This window comes from Panicum hallii, chromosome 8 (assembly GCF_002211085.1).
Source record: "Panicum hallii strain FIL2 chromosome 8, PHallii_v3.1, whole genome shotgun sequence".
NCBI classification, from domain to species: domain Eukaryota; kingdom Viridiplantae; phylum Streptophyta; class Magnoliopsida; order Poales; family Poaceae; genus Panicum; species Panicum hallii.
The window spans coordinates 9284711-9303320 of record NC_038049.1 but is presented as its reverse complement, the minus strand read 5'-3'; the positions used below and the strand labels follow the sequence as shown (position 1 = coordinate 9303320).

The 18610-nt window shown below is 44.2% G+C and overlaps 1 protein-coding gene across 1 annotated transcript; it reads right to left on the bottom strand.

The window, feature by feature from the left end:
* Positions 1-253: 253 nt before the first annotated feature.
* On the bottom strand, positions 254-1664 carry LOC112903602 (phospholipase A1-Ialpha2, chloroplastic-like). The gene has a single exon (XM_025972849.1). It carries the CDS (start codon positions 1662-1664, stop codon positions 273-275), a length of 1392 nt encoding a protein of 463 aa, XP_025828634.1. The 3' UTR covers positions 254-272.
* Positions 1665-18610: the final 16946 nt, after the last annotated feature.

Sequence of the window (18610 nt, the reverse complement as noted above, 5' to 3'; positions counted from 1 at the left end):
ATAGAAGGGTAGTGAAACTCTGGTGAAAGCGCCTTAACAGTTGGAATTTTGGCAAATTCGCTAGAAGAGGCGTCCCTTAGCTCTTGAACTTCACAGTTGAGATCCAGTGTTCATATGCATCTAGGATAGGAAAGGAGCAGGCGGCGCATGTATATAACAGAGTTCCTCACCTCACATCCATATTCCCTATCCATGAATTAAAGCAGTGGCCAAAAGGCCAGCAGCGATCACGATAGAAGAAACATATCGGGACTTCCAACATCAGATATTGGTCAGATCCCAAGCGCTTGCATCAACTCACCAGCGCGTATCACCGCCATTTGCCATCTCCACGATCCGAACATCGACGCAACCCTACGCCGCTTACCTTCTTCGTCCTCCTCTTCTTCCATTGTCGAATCAGAAGCAACGGGGCTGTCGTTGGGGCACTTGAGAAGCTGATCAATGTAGGCCTGCAGGTCGTGTACGCAGGCGAGGTCGCCAGCCTCGAAGAAGTCGAGGGCAACCTCTACGCCGACGTGGGCGTAGCAGGCCTTGCTCCACGGCAGCTCGTACCGCCCTGCTAGAACCCTAGCGCTCTCGTTGAAGAGAACGCCGGGCATCTTGGTCACCGGGTCGTTCACGTTCACCACTCGTAGAACCTTGACGCCGAGTTCGTCGCATCGGTTCTTGAACTCGAGATTGCCGACGCGCGGGCCGGCGAAGGAGAAGACGGTGATTGGGATCGTGCCGCCATTGGGGTAGGAGTTTAGGCCGAGCTCCGCGAGGTCGTAGCCGAGGAGGAGGGCGAGGGAGCTCCCCATGCTGTGGCCAGCGAGGGTGATGCTTATGCCCTCGTTCTTGTGCTTGGCGACGAGGTGGGAGATCTCGCAAAGGAGCTGGTTGCGGCAGCTGCCGGTGGTGAACTTGCCGGAGAAATCGTCGGAGGTGTAGAGGGAGAGGAACCCCGACTCGACCCTCACGTCCGGGCGGGGGTCGGTAGGATCGAAGCGCGCCGGCGCGAGCGCGCTCATGAAGTTGGCCAGCCACTCCGAGCAGGTCACGGTCCCGCGGAAGGAGACGAGGATGTCTCGCCGGCCAAGGCGCGCCGCCTCCCCGTCCGACGCGACGGCGACGTACCCGATCCACCGGCTCTTGCTGCACGACCGGCCGGCGCCCATGGGCAGCGCGACGTCGGGCGCCGCGTATATGTACTTGGTCACCGCGTACCCGGCGCCGTCCATGCCGACCGCCCGCAGCATCTGCCTCTTGCCGTGCTTGCAGTTGAGGTACCGCTTGGAGCGCGGGTCCAGGTCGAACGCCCGGTAGCACGCCGCCACGAGCTCCCCGTACCGGACGATCTCGGCGCGGAGCAGCGGGTGGAGCGGCTCAACCAGGCCGCGCCAGTCGTCGGCGCCATGAACCTCATGCCACGTGCACGCCGGCGGCGGCGGCGGGGTTAGCGCTGCCTCGGCGCGGCCGCCTGTAGTGGGCGGCGCCACGGCCTCCTTCTTCACCACCGCCGTCGCCGCTGAAGTGATGGCCTCCTGCTTGTTTGTCACGCTGCTGAGGCTGAAGGTCACGGGAGTGGCGGAGGACACAGCGAGGGGCGCGCAGGCTCGGTGTCGCGCCGTCGTGGTAGGCGCGCCCGGCGCCACGACGGCGAGCTTCGCTGCGGCAGCCATCAGGGGGGGACAGGGAGGGGAAGCTGGGGGGTGGGGACACAGTGATCGATTAGCACAGTAGCGGTTGCTGGATATATAGCACGGCGACGCGGTTGGTTTCTGGTGGCCGCCACGTCGTGCGGAGCTCGATCGGCGAGGGCGGTAGCGGTTCTGCATGTGTGTTGGTGCGCGGATTTGACCGGGACGAAGAAAGGGGGTGTGGATTTTTTGAGTTTTATATGTCGCAAAAAGTGGTCGGTAGCGGGTCTAACCGGGTGGAATCCGGAACCCAATAAGGGCATCTGCAGAGTCAATAAATGTGCCGTCTAACAGTTGCTATGCTATGTAAGCACTTCTTTTGTGGCTGATTCCATGTCGATGAGAAGAGGTAGCAAAGCCGCCTCTTGACGGTTTCGACACAAGATACCATTGGCAACACAATTTATGATGTCTTATAGACAGCATACTAACTATTACTTATAGTCCCCGTATTTTGAAATGTAAAAAATGTAAAAGCAACTTCAGGAGTGGCTTCTAATTCGGACCCTCCAAATTCTATCCGGAGGTTGCTTCACTCAAGCAATAGCACTCACTCAATTCTATCTTGTAGTAGACCTCAAAATAGAGGGTCCAGTAGAAATTTTGCTGGAGTGTATTTTTTTAGTTTAGCTCTCTAAACCTCAGTTAGGGGGTTGTTTAGAGATCTACCGAAATTGCTAATACTAAATTTGTTCCAAGCCAATTTTTTTTTTGAAATTTGATCAGGTATATTAAAACGAGGATCAAAATCTACTAATTTGTGTTCTAACTTGCACTGTCACAACTTTAATAATTTTCTGACTTACAGTGACATGATACATATGTCAAATCTGTAATTTTGCGGTACAACTTTTAAAATTTCTAGTTTTCCAAAAAAGATTATACATAATTTATAGTTTTGCATTTGTTTTGACAAGGTGCATGCAGGTTTCCAAAGTTTACACTTGTTTTCTACTGTTTGCATGACTGTTATGTCTCGACAAGCAAGGGACATACTGGGTCCATCCTTACAAGATAACTTACCCATCTAGCCTTTCAAAACCAATAGTTTAGCGTTCTGTATAGAAATAAGTTTGATGGTTTCATTCTGCAAAAAGAATAACTGAGAACTAAATTGACAAATTAAAATTGTATGAAGTGTAGTTTAACATCTGGAAATTTGGACTACCCATAACGAATACAAAATTCAGCTAGCTTTTGGTCTTTTTCTGTGCACTAGCCGTCCTTGAGAAAACTCCACCTTGGACTCAACATTCTTCCTGTTCCATGTGACGGGATGGATAGGCTCTCCACAATTCGGCGCATCCTGCAATCACACACAGAATTAAGCAAAAATAACTATAACTAATCTCGTATGATCGAATTGAAGGCTTAGAGCTCTTAACTAGTCAAACTCCAAGTAGAATAATTTTTAAATTTTCAGGTCAGCTAGTCTGACTCAACACACTAGAATTGCATTGGACAATCCGTGTGGCGGGGCCGGGGTAGGTTAATGCTACTCGGTTTCAAGTCAACCGTCTTGCATCTTCCCCCCAGACGAAACCATGCATGTGAGCATGTCACCTCACATCACATCCATTTAAATAATCTTGTAGCAGTTGTTCTTGATACTAAACTAGTGATGCAACTACACAAGAGGGCAATAGGAAATGCCCAGCTCAATTCTTAAGGGAGTTGTGAAACATGAATGGGCAGGGGGCATCCATTTTCATACAGTGGAAGGATATACAAAGAACGACACAGAAGCGAGCTGAGTCACCAGAAGAGTTAGATTGATACGAACTATTTTCCTCGCGAAAAAACAAAGATCGATCGAACTATTTTGTCTTGGAATAATTAAATCCTAAAGGTCTACTCTTAGCATCTACTCTGTTGAGTGTATTCGAAGGTTCAGTTAAATTCATTAGAGTTTTAAGCTTTGGCTCGAATAAATTCTTGATAAATCCCCTTTGCACTTTTAGCTCCTTGCCTCCTTCAGACCATGCATGGGAATATTCTTATATTCAGATCGACTGAAATGGTCTGGAAAGAAGAAAATGATTGATGACGACATGTTTGCTATGCCCGAATTATGTTCCAATCATTTGTGGTAGCAAATGGAGATTAATATATAAATTGTTCTGAATTTACTCCAATAATTCATGATCAATAAGCATGTGGGCTTCAACCTTTCCTCTGAAATTTCAGTTGTTTTTTTCCCTCTGAAATGGAGTTATTGTAATCTTCCTTTTTTTCTCTACTTTTTTTTTGTTTCGTGAGATCTTTTGGCGTTTTGTTTTTCCTTTTTCTTCTATATATAAATATATAATCAGTAGGGACCTCCCTCCTGTTTCATAATAAAAAGATCTCAGTTAAAAAAAAGAATACAGCAAGAGTGCCGTATACGCAGCAAAATAAATTGTTTTCTCTGAAATTAGACAGCTAGTCGACTAGAACCTTTAGAACAAAAAAGAAGTACTTGATGCCAATAAACTCAGAGTTTGTGGGGTCACGAACTCCATGTTTCTCCCTGCAGAACAAACAAATTAATAAACGTGCAGGGTAATCACGTCCTATCTCTACGAATAGAGAACACATCAAAATTATCTTTCTTCAGACATGATGGCAGGCTATAGTTCTTAAATTAGAATTGTGTTTGACGGAAGTCTCATACTAACACTAGGCAAGATGATCCAGAAAACCTAGTCCACCTCGACCACTCCAACCGGTACTATAAAAAAGGGCTTATAGTACCAGGTGGTAAGACCCTTTAGTACTGATTGTGCAACCGGTACTACGAAGCCGAGACTAAAAGTTTCGGTCTTCGTCACCGGATAAAACATCCGGTACTAAAGGTAACATTTAGTATCGGATAAAGGTTCCACCAGATATTGAAGCATTTCACGCTAAAAAGAATATATTAAATCTAGGAAGAGACCCGCAAACGTCGTAAGTCACAAGCCACGTGATTTTTTCACGAGGATTCGAACTCGGGACCTCTTGCCTTACGCGGTACCTCCTTAACATCTCACCTAGCACTTAAAGTAACCCGTGGAAGACCCTATAGTACCGGGTTACCAACCGGTACTAGAAGGTCCACATTAGTACGGATGGTGTTACCAACTGATACTAATATGGCTGGAGCCTTTAGTACCGGTGGTAACACCAACCGGTACTAATATGAACTTTTTAATATCAGGTGGTGTTACTACCCGGTACTAAATTACTCTATAGGCTTCATCCACCTTAAAAGTACCGGTATAGACCCGGATACTAATGCTAGCATTAGTACCGGGTCTAGTTTATACCGGTACTTTTGAGGTGGACCGATAGCTCTTTTTTCTAGAAGTGCGGCGGGTCCTTGCAGTGCACGGTTGAATCAACGCGACTGCACAGGACCCTAAAAAATTAGGGAAACTCAACTCCCAATTAGTAATATACAAATATATATTTATAAGCTCTGCAAAACAAACTACCATTTAGACAAATTTACTACCCATTCATCTCTTTTCATTCCGCAAGATGCAGCCGTATCGATCCTCCACAAAGAACATCGTACAAATGATGATTATTAGCCGAAGTTGAGAAAATATAATTGGTAAGGAAAAATTACCCTGTACTCCTTTAGAACATCTCCAGCGATCCCCTTTTCCTAAAAACTGCTAGTCTTAGCGATAGCCTTGCTCCTGCACTCCCAATACATCTCTCTTTCTCCAATTTTTGGTTCACCCTAATTATCCCAAATAGAGGGGAAGTTTCTACACTTCCAAAAAACTACTTTCCCCATGCACATACTTTCTCACCGACTGCCCTCCCACGCCCTAATCCTGGACACCCCTAGGTCTCCGGCTGCCCACTCCCTACCGCCCCTAGGTTGCTGGTGAGCCCCGACTAAATGGATGAAAAAGTTATTAGTTGTCGAAAAGCAAACATGTCGAGAGTCGGGAGGGCATAATAAAATAGGTTAGAATGAATTTAGTAGTATACATTATGGAAGGACATAAGGGAATATGGCACTTCAAAGAAAATGGCCATCCAATCTCAATAAAGCCATTCAATCTCAAAGAAAATGGCCATCCAATCTCAATAAGGGAATCAGCGGTAGCTATAGTCGAATGAGCCATTGCCAAGTGAGCGATATCCAATACTGAGGTAAAAAAGCCAACTACCTTCCCATTAGAAAAAAATATCGAAGGACATATGCCTTAGTTTAGATCATATCCCAAAAATAGATAAAAGATTCCATTATTTGTTATGTACCATTCAAACTAAAATTTACATCTTTATTGCAAATAGTACTAATAATACCTAAACAACATAAATTTTCATGGATTTCTTTTATAGGTGCATAACCTTGTCACACTGCTGGAGAAAGGAACGAGAATATAGAAATAAGAGGAAAAATTTATATAAGAAATGCACTGGCGAGGGACTTGACGAGGGACTTTCTAGGGCATGTTGATGGTATAGAAACCAAAAACTCACAAACTTGATCCATATGTCAGCTAGCTACCGATGTAAATGGCTATCTTTAACCCGAGCTGCGATCATTGCGTATCCATCTTTAGATGCCTTCAGGTATCATCGATGCAACTCATACATTCTTGTTGGTAGCATCTTCAGCAACTCTGGCCACATAAGAGGTTCACCTAATACAAATGGTTTTCTACCTGCCCCTAGGTGAATTGGAAGAGGATCCTCCCCTCGGAGTTGAGTTTTTGTGAGTTTCATTTCCAGCACAAAGTCTGTCGTAGCTTCATCCTCTTTTGAAAGCACTTAGAGTGGAGATATCGATTGTTAGGATTGTTCTCCAAGCTGGGGAATGGTGGACCGACGAGTACCCTTCTTCTGATAAGATCTTGTGATTGAGCGGTCATAGTCCGATAGTCTTTCTTTCTCCCTTGGCTGGCATATGCCTATAAAGAACTTCTGCCCGACTGGATCCACTAGTTGCTTCGGCTCAGGCTTTCTTGGTGTGAATTGTTCTCGAACCTCTTTTCTCACATGCTCATTCAATCCTCATTAGTCATTTCGTATGCTAACTTTGGAGGTGGTGGCTTCTCTTTCTTCTTAACTGGGTTCTTCTTCGCCTTAGGAGGTGGGGGGCCCGAAGCCTTCTTAGGTGGGCGGGCCGAAGCCTTCTTAGGTGGGTTCTTCCTCAGCGAACTCATGCTGGAGTCACTTTGAGCGGCTGGTGATGGCGGATCCATGATAGGACCCTTTTGTGGAGATGGTGACGGTAGATCCATGCTGGGCCCCCTTTGAGCGGGCGGTGACGGTGAACCCATGCTGTTTGGTGGCGTTGGCAATCTTGGCCTTGAGTTCTCAGCTGATGCTGCGGAATTTGTGGTTCCTTGCGGAAATCTTATGTAGCGCTTGTTCCAACATATCCAAGTGTGGAGGGCATCTTGTAGTTCCTCTTCTCTATCACCTCCAAGGATCTTGAGGTCGAGGTCTTCCCATTCTTTCTCAACTCGGTCAACCATGACTCTAGCATAACCTTCAGGAATCGACGCGATATGAATTGTCCCACCTTGGATAGGTACTTCAGCAATACAGTGAGCCACTACTTTGATCTTTTTCCTTTGCTGATAAAGAAGCTCGCAGGGGGTCCTCAAGGTGATGTCGTCCACGGGGTAACATTGTGGGTTGTCCACAACCATTTCAGTTCGGTCTCCGACTGGGTGCTACAGCGTTGAGAGCCAGGGCTGCTCTCCATATTAGGAGCTGATGGAGCTTCTTATTGTCGTTGGCTAGCTGCCATTACACCTTCAATCGAAGCTACTCGTTCTTCAAGGGCACGCATCTTCTCTTGCTGTTCAGCCTTCCTTCTGCATCGGCTTCGATAAGTCTCGATATCTCCACTGAAGCCATGCTTCCATGGAACTATGCCCATGCCTCGAACATGTCCTGTGTGTTTCGGTGTCCCAAGAGCGTATGTCAGCTTGTCTTTCTCTCTGTCAGGCTTCAAAGCGAGCTTGTCGGTCGCTTCTCTAATCCTATCGCTAGTCACAAATGATCCATCTTCCATGTTCAGTGTGCCTCCATGAGCATAGAAGTAATACTTTGCTCGCAATGGCCAGTTGAAAGTCGCTGGTTCAATTCCTCTTGCAATCAGGTCTTCTTCCATCTTCTGCCATTTCGGAATCGCCGCCGAATAACCTCCTTGCCCAAGATGATGGAAGTGCTGCTTTTTGCTCGCATTTTCTTTGTTCCTTCTTGTTCGCTCCTTGCTATCCTCCGGCAACTTGTATTGCATGAATGCATCCCAATAAGGATGTTGCTTCTTGAGGTGTTCCTCAAAGTTTGGCGTGAGACCTTTTTGACGTAATCGGCGTTCATGTTTTTCTTGAATGTCTGGAAAGAAATAGCCATCTTCTTTGTGACTCATTTCTTCAAGACTTCTTTATCATTTGGAAAATTGAAGTGCATTTTCACCTCTCTCCATAACATGTCCTTCTTTGTGTTGGGGACGACATCTGCATCATTATCGGTGGCTTTATTTTTCTTCCATAGCTTGAAGCTAATCGGGATATTCTCCCTGACATAATATCCACATTGATTGACCAATGTCTTCTTAAGACCCCTGGGAGGCTTTGTTTCATCATCTGGGCGCACTTCAGTGATGTTGGTGCGCCCCTCCATCTTTTTCTTTGTTTCCGTTTTGGCTTCCTCGATCCAGATGCCTGAAAAAATATCTATTAATACATGCTATATATATATATAAAATGTTAGTTTATATATTCACGAATTCCATATACCTCGGCTTCAACCTCTTCTTAAGCAATTTCTAGTTGCTCAGCGTTGCCATTGCTAGTATCGTTAAGATATTGGCTGCCGTCATCCTCGGTGTATCATGTTCAAAGGATGATGTGTGCTGGCTACCTTCACGAATTACACTGTGAAGGAACTCCTCATCATCATTACTGGGTCTCATTTTGATTCCTGTGCCAACAAAATATGCAATGTCTATAATACTCTACAATATTCAATATTTTTCTACAATAAATACATGAAGTTGTACAACAACAAATTTACATCACATACATTTATATAGTTTTCTACTATTCTCTACAACTTTTCAACTTTTTCTACAATAATCTAAAATTTTCTACAACTTTCTTAAATTTTCTACAATAAATACATGAAATTGCACAATTTTCTATACTATTCTACAATCCTCTACAATGTTCTTCGACTTTCTACAATATTCTACAATTTTCTACACTATCTACAATTTTCTATAGTTTTCAATAATTTTCTACAATTTTCTACCACATTTACAAAAATTTAAAAAACTAAAAAAAGCTGATGTCAGCACATTATAGTGCTAACATCAACGAGGGGCTTACTTCATGGGTGCAAGATGGTGCGCACGGGGGGTGGCCGGCCAGGCGCTGGTGGGCAGGTGGACACCGTACCCCAGCGAGGGCGAGGAGGCCGGTGCAGATCGGCGGCCGAAGGGTGTGGCGGCGGCGGGGGTGGAGGCCGGTGTCGGCTCGGCGCGCGTGCGGGGCGTGGCGGCGGCGGTGAGGGGGTGCTGGCGCAGCGGCGCGGAGGTCGGGCCCATGCGGCGCATGGCGGGGAGGTCTGAAAGTGCATTTGGTCCCCCTAAGTGGGTTTTGGTTTGATGACATGCATAATTAAGGAGCTAATGAGATTATCAAGTGTTGGACATGTTAAAATTCAATGAAATGAAATATATGCGTGAAAAGATGCCAATTTACTTGATAGGCGGTGATGGAGCTCAAAAGAAGATCTTTATTTATTTTATATTTTGACTTTGAGTATAGAAAACACTGTACTATTAAGAGGGATGCAAAGAGATGACTTCAAGATGTCAAAGTGCTTAATTGAGATGCCAACTACCCGTGAGAGACACAAATCACACACTTGTGCACTGAGTTTTTCTCACAGTTTCTGTGAGTGTCGGAAGTTCCAACCCCTATTAGAAGTTGGTTAATAGTTCCGACAGGGGGTTCTCAGCCAAGCTAATTTAATAGTGTCAGAAGTTACGACCCCAGATTGGAAGTTCTGACAATCACTTATTCTGCACTCTAACAGCTAGGTTTTGGGGCTCGGGTATATATACCCCCTCAGCCCCTCATACATTGCTGCTGACCTACACGCAAAGAACACCTCCAGGAACACTTACTCCACTTCCCCAATCCCTCCAAGAGATAATTCTTGAGTTGATTTGAGCTAGGGCTTTGGTGAGAGCAAGATTGAGGTGTGAGGCTTGAGCACTTGAGTGAGAAGGCAGCCAAGTTCATCTCAAGAGCATTTGAAGCATCTTCATCCATCAATTTGCATTTGTTGCTCTTGAAGCTTACTTCTAGACGGTTCGGTGTTGGCCGGTTGAGCATCCTCTCGTGTGTGTGCGTCCGGAAAGTTTGTATTACCCCTCCTTTGTGGATTTCATAGTAAGTGACTCAATCCTTCTTTGTGGTTGATTGGGTGAGGTAAAGGGTTAGTGGAAGACCTGGCTTTTTGTGAGCTCCTCAATGGAGACGTAGCTTCTTAGTGGGAGTGAACTTCGGAAAATAAATCTCTTGTTCATTGTGCTTAATGCTTTTATCTAGTTCTTGTTGACCTAGAATTTATTTTGCCCCGATCTATGTTCTCAAGTTGTTGTGCTTGCAAAGAACACTTGCAGAGGTCTCCTAGCATCAGTGATGAACTTTTGATTGAGCCAGGTTCTGCAATTTTGAGTTTAATTTTTGAATTTATCATAGAACATCATTTCGTCGGAAGTTCCGATCCAGTGTCGAAAGTTCGGGTCCATCAGAACTTCCAACATAGTGTCCGAAGGTTCGACAGATTTAATTTTTTTGCGCAGAAATTTTTAGGAATTTTCAGATATGCCTATTCACCCCTCCTCTAGACATCACTTAGATCCTTTCAATTAGTATCAGAGTCTAATATCTTGATTAAGACTTAACCGCTAAGGGATAACAAGATATCTCAAGTTGGGGATGGCACCGCCGACATCACCGAAGCTGCCGCCGCTGAAGCCACTTCTGGTCTAGGCCTTGGGGGAAGTACTGTGAACCCCTTTAGCCAAAAAAGTCATCCACCCTCCATCCATGGATCCATATCAAGTGAAGATTCAAGTTGAAGTGATGACGGTGAAGGTGAAGCCTTGGAAGCAAGAAGAAGGAGAAAAGAGAAGATGAAGGTCAAGATTGAGAAGAAGGCCAAGAAATTGATGAAGAAGCGAATGAATGAAGAAAGAGAGAAGCATCCTTTCTTCGGGTTATATCAAGTTCCTCATAACTATGCTTCATCTCAATATCCTTCACAATTTCAGTCCGTCCACTTGGAAAACCTCCTTTCTTCTATGGGATGGATTATCCCAAGTGGTTGTATGACATGAAACTGTATCTCTACGGACTTCACCCCTCTATTTGGAAAGTTATGGTTGTAGGTGTGACTCCGCCCACGAATGGTGTACCCACGGCCGAACAAGATCAACACTACTTACGCAATGTGCAAGCCGTAAGGGTCATCATAAGCTCTCTTTGTGCCCAAGAATTCTACAAAATCCGCAATATTGAAGTGGCCAAGAAAATTTGGGACACATTGAGAGAGGCTCATGAGGGGACTGATGAAGTTAGAGAAGGTAAGATGGATTTGTTGCTAGGAGAGTTGGAGCACTTTGTCATGCATGATGAATAAGCCATGAGACAAATGTATGTTAGAGTAATGATTCTTGTTTCGGACATTTGATCTCTTGGAAGCACGGAGTGGGATGATCACAAGGTGATAAAAAAGTTGCTTAGGGCTTTCACACCAAGGAACCCTACTCTTGCAATAATGATTAGAAGAGATACCAAATTCAAGATCAAGACACCTAATCAACTTCTTGGTGAAATTCTCCATCAAGAGTTGGTTGAGAGGGATGTAGCCATGTCACTTAGCCACAAGGTGAACAAAAATTTAGCACTCAATTCTAGCTCAAGTGACAAGGTTGAATCAAGCCCAAAAGCTCTAAAGTCAAAGAAGGAAGACTCTAGTGATGAGGGCTCCACCAATGAAGAGATGGCCATGGTGTTGAGAAACTTCAAGAAGTTCATGAAGAAAAAGTACTACAAGAAAGGTGGTGATGATAAGAAGAAGCCATCACAAAGAAGATACTATGAGTGTAAAGAAGTGGGCCACTACATTGCCGATTGCCCACAATTGAAGAATAAACAAAAGGAGGAGAAGAGATACAAGGAGAAGAGCAAGGACTACAAGAAGAAATATCTGGTCATGCTCATGTTGGTCAAGAGTGGGAGTCTAGTCATGAAGATTCCGACCAAGAAGGGATGGCAACTCTAGCCATACCCAAAGCAACAAGAAAGCTCTTCAACAACATCTTCGATGATGAAGATGACACTCCTTTTTGCCTCATGGCATGAAACACCAAGGTACAAGAAACATCCACCTATTCTTCCCAACCTTCTTCCACATTTGATAATGCACAAACTGATTAGCAAGATGAGGAAGAACAACATAGAGCTTACATGATAAAAGAATTTGAAAAGAAAGGTTTTAAAGAAATTAAAAATCTTATGGAGAAATTAGAGAAAAAGAGAGAGTGTCTTGATAGGCAAGAAAACTTGCTCATCCTTGAAAAGGAGAGAAAACTTGCCTTAGAGAAAGCTCTTGCCGAAGAAAAGGTGAAGGTTGAAAAATTAGCTATTGATTTATCTCTAGATATGATTCAAATGAGAGGATGTCAAAAGAGAACACTTTGATAAATGAATCTCTAGCCCTAAAGGCCACTCATAGTGAACTTCAAGAAAGCTTCTCATGCTTAACAACCAAGTACAATGGTCTTGAAGTTAGCTATGGTGCTCTTTGGGAAAGCACCAAAACCAATTTTAAACCAACTCATGACTCCAATGTCTCCACAAGTGAAGGTTGCTCAAAATGCTATAAGATTGATGCTCAATCTTGTGTTACTAACATGGAAAAGCTAGATATGTTGATCCAAGCAAAGGATGTTAAACTTGAAATAATGAACATGTTAGTGAAGCATGGGTATGAAGGCAATGTCAAGCCCAAGCCTAAGGTTAGCTACAAGGAAGGAAGATATCCTAACAAAAGGATAGGCTTCGACATTATAAGGGAGAAAAGGTAAATGATCAGAAGGTGGTCAAAGGTAAGGAATGTGTCATGTTCACAAAAGGAGCAAACCTTGAAGATTTGATCAACATTGCACATGGTGGGACCACTATTCCCTCCCAAGTCAAGAAGAAAATTGAAGCTCCCATCAAGGTTAAGGTCAATAAGCATGAGCCGTCACCAAGCTACACCATAGATTATATGGTGACAGTGGACCACAATGGTAAAATAGTGGTCAAGTATATTGGAGCATAGGCTAAGAAGGCCATTCTTAGAAGTTTGTGGATTCTAAAAATGTATCCACCTAACCCACAAGGACCCAAATATTTTTGGGTACCTAAATTCCAAGCTTAATTTGTTTTGTAGGCCTACTCCTCCGATGGTACCGTATGGTTGCTTAATAGTGGATACTCAAATCATATGATCGGGGAGAAGGACTTGTTCACTTCCCTAGAGCTTCATGACATACCAAAAGAAACTATTGTCTTCGGAGACAATAGCAGAGGGGATTTGATTGGATTTGGTAAAATTGCTCTATCAAATGACAACTTCATTTCAAATGTTTATTTGGTTGAATCTTTAGGGTACAATTTGTTGTCCGTCTCACAACTTTGTGAAATGGGCTATAATTGTCTCTTTACTAATGTGGGTGTAACCATCTTTAGAAGGGAGGATTTCTCTATTGCCTTTACGGGTCGCTTGGAGGGCAAACTTTATCTTATTGATTTCTCAAGGGAGAAAGTTGAGCCCAATACTTGTTTAGTGGCAAAATCAAATTTGTGTTGGCTTTGGCATCGCCGATTAACCCATGTCGGGATGAGGAACTTGACCAAACTTCAAAAAGACGAGCACATTCTTAGACTAACCAATGTTGTTTTTGAGAAATATAGGTTGTGTAGTGCATGCCAAGCCGAGAAGCAAGTCGGTGCTCCACATGTGACACCCTAGGTGTCAAAATTTTCAAATACTAGGAAGGAATGTGTAATGTGTGTATTGAATTGTGTGCAATTGTGTGACTGAGTGAATATAAGGACTTATGTATAATTTTTCAAAAGTAGGAGTCCTTTTATGCAAAATATTTGAATTACACATGTAACTTCCAATTTTGACTAGGGTTCAAAGTGTAAAAGTGTTAGTCATCATTACATTACCTAAACTTGCAATTCAGTCAAAAGTATATGGAATTTACTTAACTAAGGACAAAAACTTTGAAAAATTTAAATTGAGTTCAAAGTTTTTAAATAAAGCTTTATTCTTTGAGTTTTTGAATTTGAAACCTAAATAGAAGTTGTAGGGTTTGAAAAGTTCTACAACTTTTATTTTGACCATTTTCTCATTTGAGGTATAGAACAGTGAGGAAACTGGCTTTACAATGAGGTCCCTAAAGTTTTTAAAGCTTACAATCTAGTCCCTGGCGCCCCCCCATTCTTCCTCCTTCTCTGCCTCCTCTGCCGCGCGACAGCGCCGCCGCCCGATGCCGTTGCTGCGCCACCCAGGCCAACTACTGCTCCAACGCCACTCCACACGTCGTCGAGCTCGCCCACCGCCTCACCTCCCTTCTGCTGGCCCTCCCTGAGCAGGCCACGACGCTCTGCCGTCCGCCCGAGCTGCTCCCTCTTTGCCGCGGCAGGCCGCCGCCGCTCACCGCCGCCGCCGCTCTACCGGTGCCATTTTCAACTCTAGTAGCACCCACGCGTCTTCTTCAAGCCAGCCGCCGCCCTAGCTTCCCTCTTCTGGTTCTCTTCCGCTCGCGCCCCGCCACCCCGCCTCTGCCCGATCTCCGCCCGGCCGCCACGATGCGCCGCCGACTGCCAGTAGCAGCTACCGCGCGCCGTGCCACTTCTTAACCCCACAGCATGACCAGGAGCTTCCCTTCGACTACTTATATCTACTCGCACGGCTATTGTTTGCCTTTCTCGACTTTGTCTCCACCGGACCACCGCCGCGTTCACCTTCTGCCGTCGATCGCCGCGCCGTCGTCAGCTCGCCCCGCTCCTTCTCAGACCATGTAAGCCCCCTCAGTAGCTTCGACGTGATCCTGTGAAGCTCACCAGCCCCTCCAGCGCCGCCCTTAAGCACTGCATCCACCTCGCCGACGAGCTCCCCCTTCACCGCCGTCCTGGGTCGCCGTGGGAACCCACCTCTCCAGCCGTCCTAGTTCTCGCCAAGGTGATCATTCGAACCGCCTTACTTCCCTAGAGCTATTCCCCTACCTCCGATCCACCGCCGGTGAGCCGACACGCCAGAACACCGCCGTCGTCATCAAGCTCTACCGCCGCCACTTCGGGTCGCCGCCGTTCCACCCCCTCCGGTCGACCCCGAACATCCCATCACCCCCAGCAAGCCTCCCGCTAGTCCCCTGGTCCTTCCTGGCCTGTTCCCCCTCGCCGCCGACGACCGCCGTCGCCGGAATTTGGCCGGGGCATCTCAGCTTCTCTTCCCGAAGAGCCAAGGACCCAATTGCTTTGATTCAATTCTTTCTGAGGGCCTGGCTGCAAGATTCTAGTCCCTCCCCTCAATTCAAAATCAGTGATCTTTAGAAATTGTAGAAATTTGTAGGAAATTCATAAAAATGTCAAACCAGTTTTGTTTGAATCCTTGAAGGAAATTCTACAACTTTTGTTACTAGAGTTCAGTTTGAAACTAAATTCTTTTACAGTTATTTTAAAGTTTAGTAAAAAGGTATCTTATGTGTAACTTTTGCATGCTAGCTCTATTGCTTGTAATTTTTGGTGTATAGCCTGTTTAGAATATGAGTAAGCCTGTGTGCAAATTTCACTTACAGTGCTGAACCCTAACCTGAACTAATTTAACTTATGCAAATCAAGCTTGAATTTGTTTAAATTTATTCAAGCATATTACTAAAGTTTTCATGTTTAGATCTTTTTACCATAGGATGTGCTGTATTTGGATGGTTCATAGTAAATCTTTCAAGAATTTATAGCACTATTTTGCATAGGATTTGAATTTAAACTTGAAAGTTAAACTTAATTGAAATCCCTTAGTGTCTATTTTCAGAAAATTATGAAAAATTCATAGTAAGCTCATCTGTTAGAAATAAGCTTACCCACAAAAATTCAAGGCCATAGTTTTTGTGAATTTCAAAATAAAAATCAAACTTGTTAACCTAATTCAATTAATCCAAGTAATTATAATAATTGAACTAAGATACAATAGTAGATTTGAATTATAATTTCTTGTCTTATGAAAATTGTGTGTATCTAATTGTTGGATTGCAACTTTATCGTGAAGTAGAGTTCTTAAATCAATACCTATTGCTTCAAATCGCTGCATATCATGTAGATTCGACTACACTCGCTGACGGAACCTATGAGTTGATCCCAGAACCCGAGCAGGGCATTTCGGAAGATCAAGTGAACGTCACCGAGGAATTAACTGAAGCCCCGAACCAAAAGTTCGGGAGATATTGACATCTCTGACCCTAGCCCACCAACGAAGGCAAGCCCCGGATATAAACCGCTATTTTTATTACACTGCTATTTATATATTCATGTATATCTACTTGTGCATTTAAGTTTCTAGGAGTTGTATTGAAATCCTAATTGCATATTCCTAGAAACCTATGTATTGAATACTAGAACTTGAGTCCGACTAGCTGCTAAGCTAATAGTATCGGTAGAAGTCGAGTGATTCCCTGTCACTCGCGAGCTTTATAGGAGTTGCATTATTTATACCTGCAACCACTATAAGGATGACAGACGGGGTTGTGATTATGATTCATGACCTTGGTAAAAACCCCGTCTGTGTTGATAAAAGTTGCTAAGGTCGCAGTGTGTGGTAGCGGTAGTTAAGCATTTGAAAGTACTAGCCATATGCTGTGAAATATGGTAAGCGGTAAGCCTAGTAACCAATCGGCCCGAGGAGTGGACATACCCCCCGCCACTCGTAATTTGGTTTTTCATACGCACCGACGTGCGGGGGTACGTTCCGCACAGCGGACAGGAGTACGGTCTTGTAGTCGCGCTACAGACGTACGTCCTGCACATTGGATGTGCGTATGGTCCTACAGTCACTTGTGGTGGCACTGATCCACGAGTCGGAATGAAAGGCAAACGATTGCTTCGGAACTATCATTGGATGTTCCAAGCGTGTGAGTTAGGTTTGCCTTGTAAGGTTTTGAAATTCGATTCAGAATCGTCCGTTTCTCACGAAGATTGAGACTGCTCGATCCCTTTGCCACATAGAGTAACAAGAGCAACCTTATGGTTATCAAAGATGATGTTTGTTTAAAAGATTCTACCATGCTTGAATAGTTATAGTTGCTTACATAGAATGGATAATCAATTAGAATCTGAAAGCTAAAATTTAAAATTAAGGATCTACTCTTTGTTGCTTTTCAGCTGAAACTATACCCAGAACCATTACAAGCCTTCATAGTCTAGCTACGTGGCTAAGTATACAATGAAACGGGTAAGCCTTGCTGAGTATTAGTATACTCAGCCTTGCTGTTTGACTGTTATTCCAGGTAATCCCCCTGAGGACTCTACTCTGCCCATGCCATGGCCCTATGGTCTTTTCGATGGTTGGTCCATGGAGTGGGATCCGTCCCCAGCCAACACAGGTCCCTCCGAGTGATGTGAAGCATGGGCTTAGCTCAAACATCCGTTGTGCGACGTCTGTAGTGTCGAGTTGGTTTTCCGCTGCAGATACTATAACTTTGGAAAATTCTTGTATAAATTCGAACTAGTTAGGTCTTTATACTATATTATACCTGTAATGTAAAAATAGTTGGTGTTTGTATCTCTGGACTCGCCTTCATGTGAGGTACCTTGTTTTGATCCTGAGTTAGGTGGTTTTATCGGGACTTTACCCAACAGACTACGGGGTTACACCGTTTGAAGTGCGGTTGAGGCCTTGTTGCCTTCTGAGAAAGGATCAGTGCATTTGAGCCGGTGTAATTCAGGTTGGTTCTGCCACAGCTGGTATCAGAGCAAACACGGGTACACCGGAGATATGAATTGCTTTAAAAATGCTTTTAGTATAAAATTTGACCAACAAAGTATTTTGCAAAATTATGTTGGTTTCGGTAAGGATTGTGCTTAGTACGTAAAGCCCTAGGGTGATATCTAATAAGGGAATTAGAGGTGACTATAGTATATATATATATATATATATATATATATATAACTCTAACTTCCAGCATTACTTTTCTGTAAAACTTAAATTCATGCACAACCCAACCTTACATTTTGTAATGACACCTTCGACGATGAGGTAAGAAGGTAAGGATCCTCAGCTAACCGGGGAGTTAGCCTTCCCGTCGGTGATGCGAACCGAACGCTGTTTCTCAAGCAGTGGCCTACTTGAGATGCTGCCAATATATCAACTTAGGTTGATTATATTGGGAGTATATGGTTAGGCGCAGGGTATGGCGATTGCTGTTCATACCCCCGCATTTTGCGGTACCCACGTGAATACGTTATTTTGGTAACGTATGTTAACATTGTCTGTACGGCGGTAATTGTACAGATGCCGTTTCTATAGTGAACAGTAATGATTGGGAACGCTTTCATGAAATGCTGGCATGAAAGGTTCAGTATATGCAGTTGTGGTTTTCTGCAGGTACGCTAACCACGATTCGATAGGTTCTGAACGGTTAGGAATTGTCGACTAGATATTATAGGGAGAGACGTATCTGTATTATGCCACCGTAACTAACTGCGTAAGTCCAAAGATATTTGGCAGTTATTCTGGTTTGTGAGGACGTTAGTGCATGCATGCATCTTTGAATTGATTGTAAATTAAAACTCGTCTTTATGTTGTGATAAGGATATTTAGAGTGTGGTTATCCATAAGTGCGAGTTCTGACTTGATAG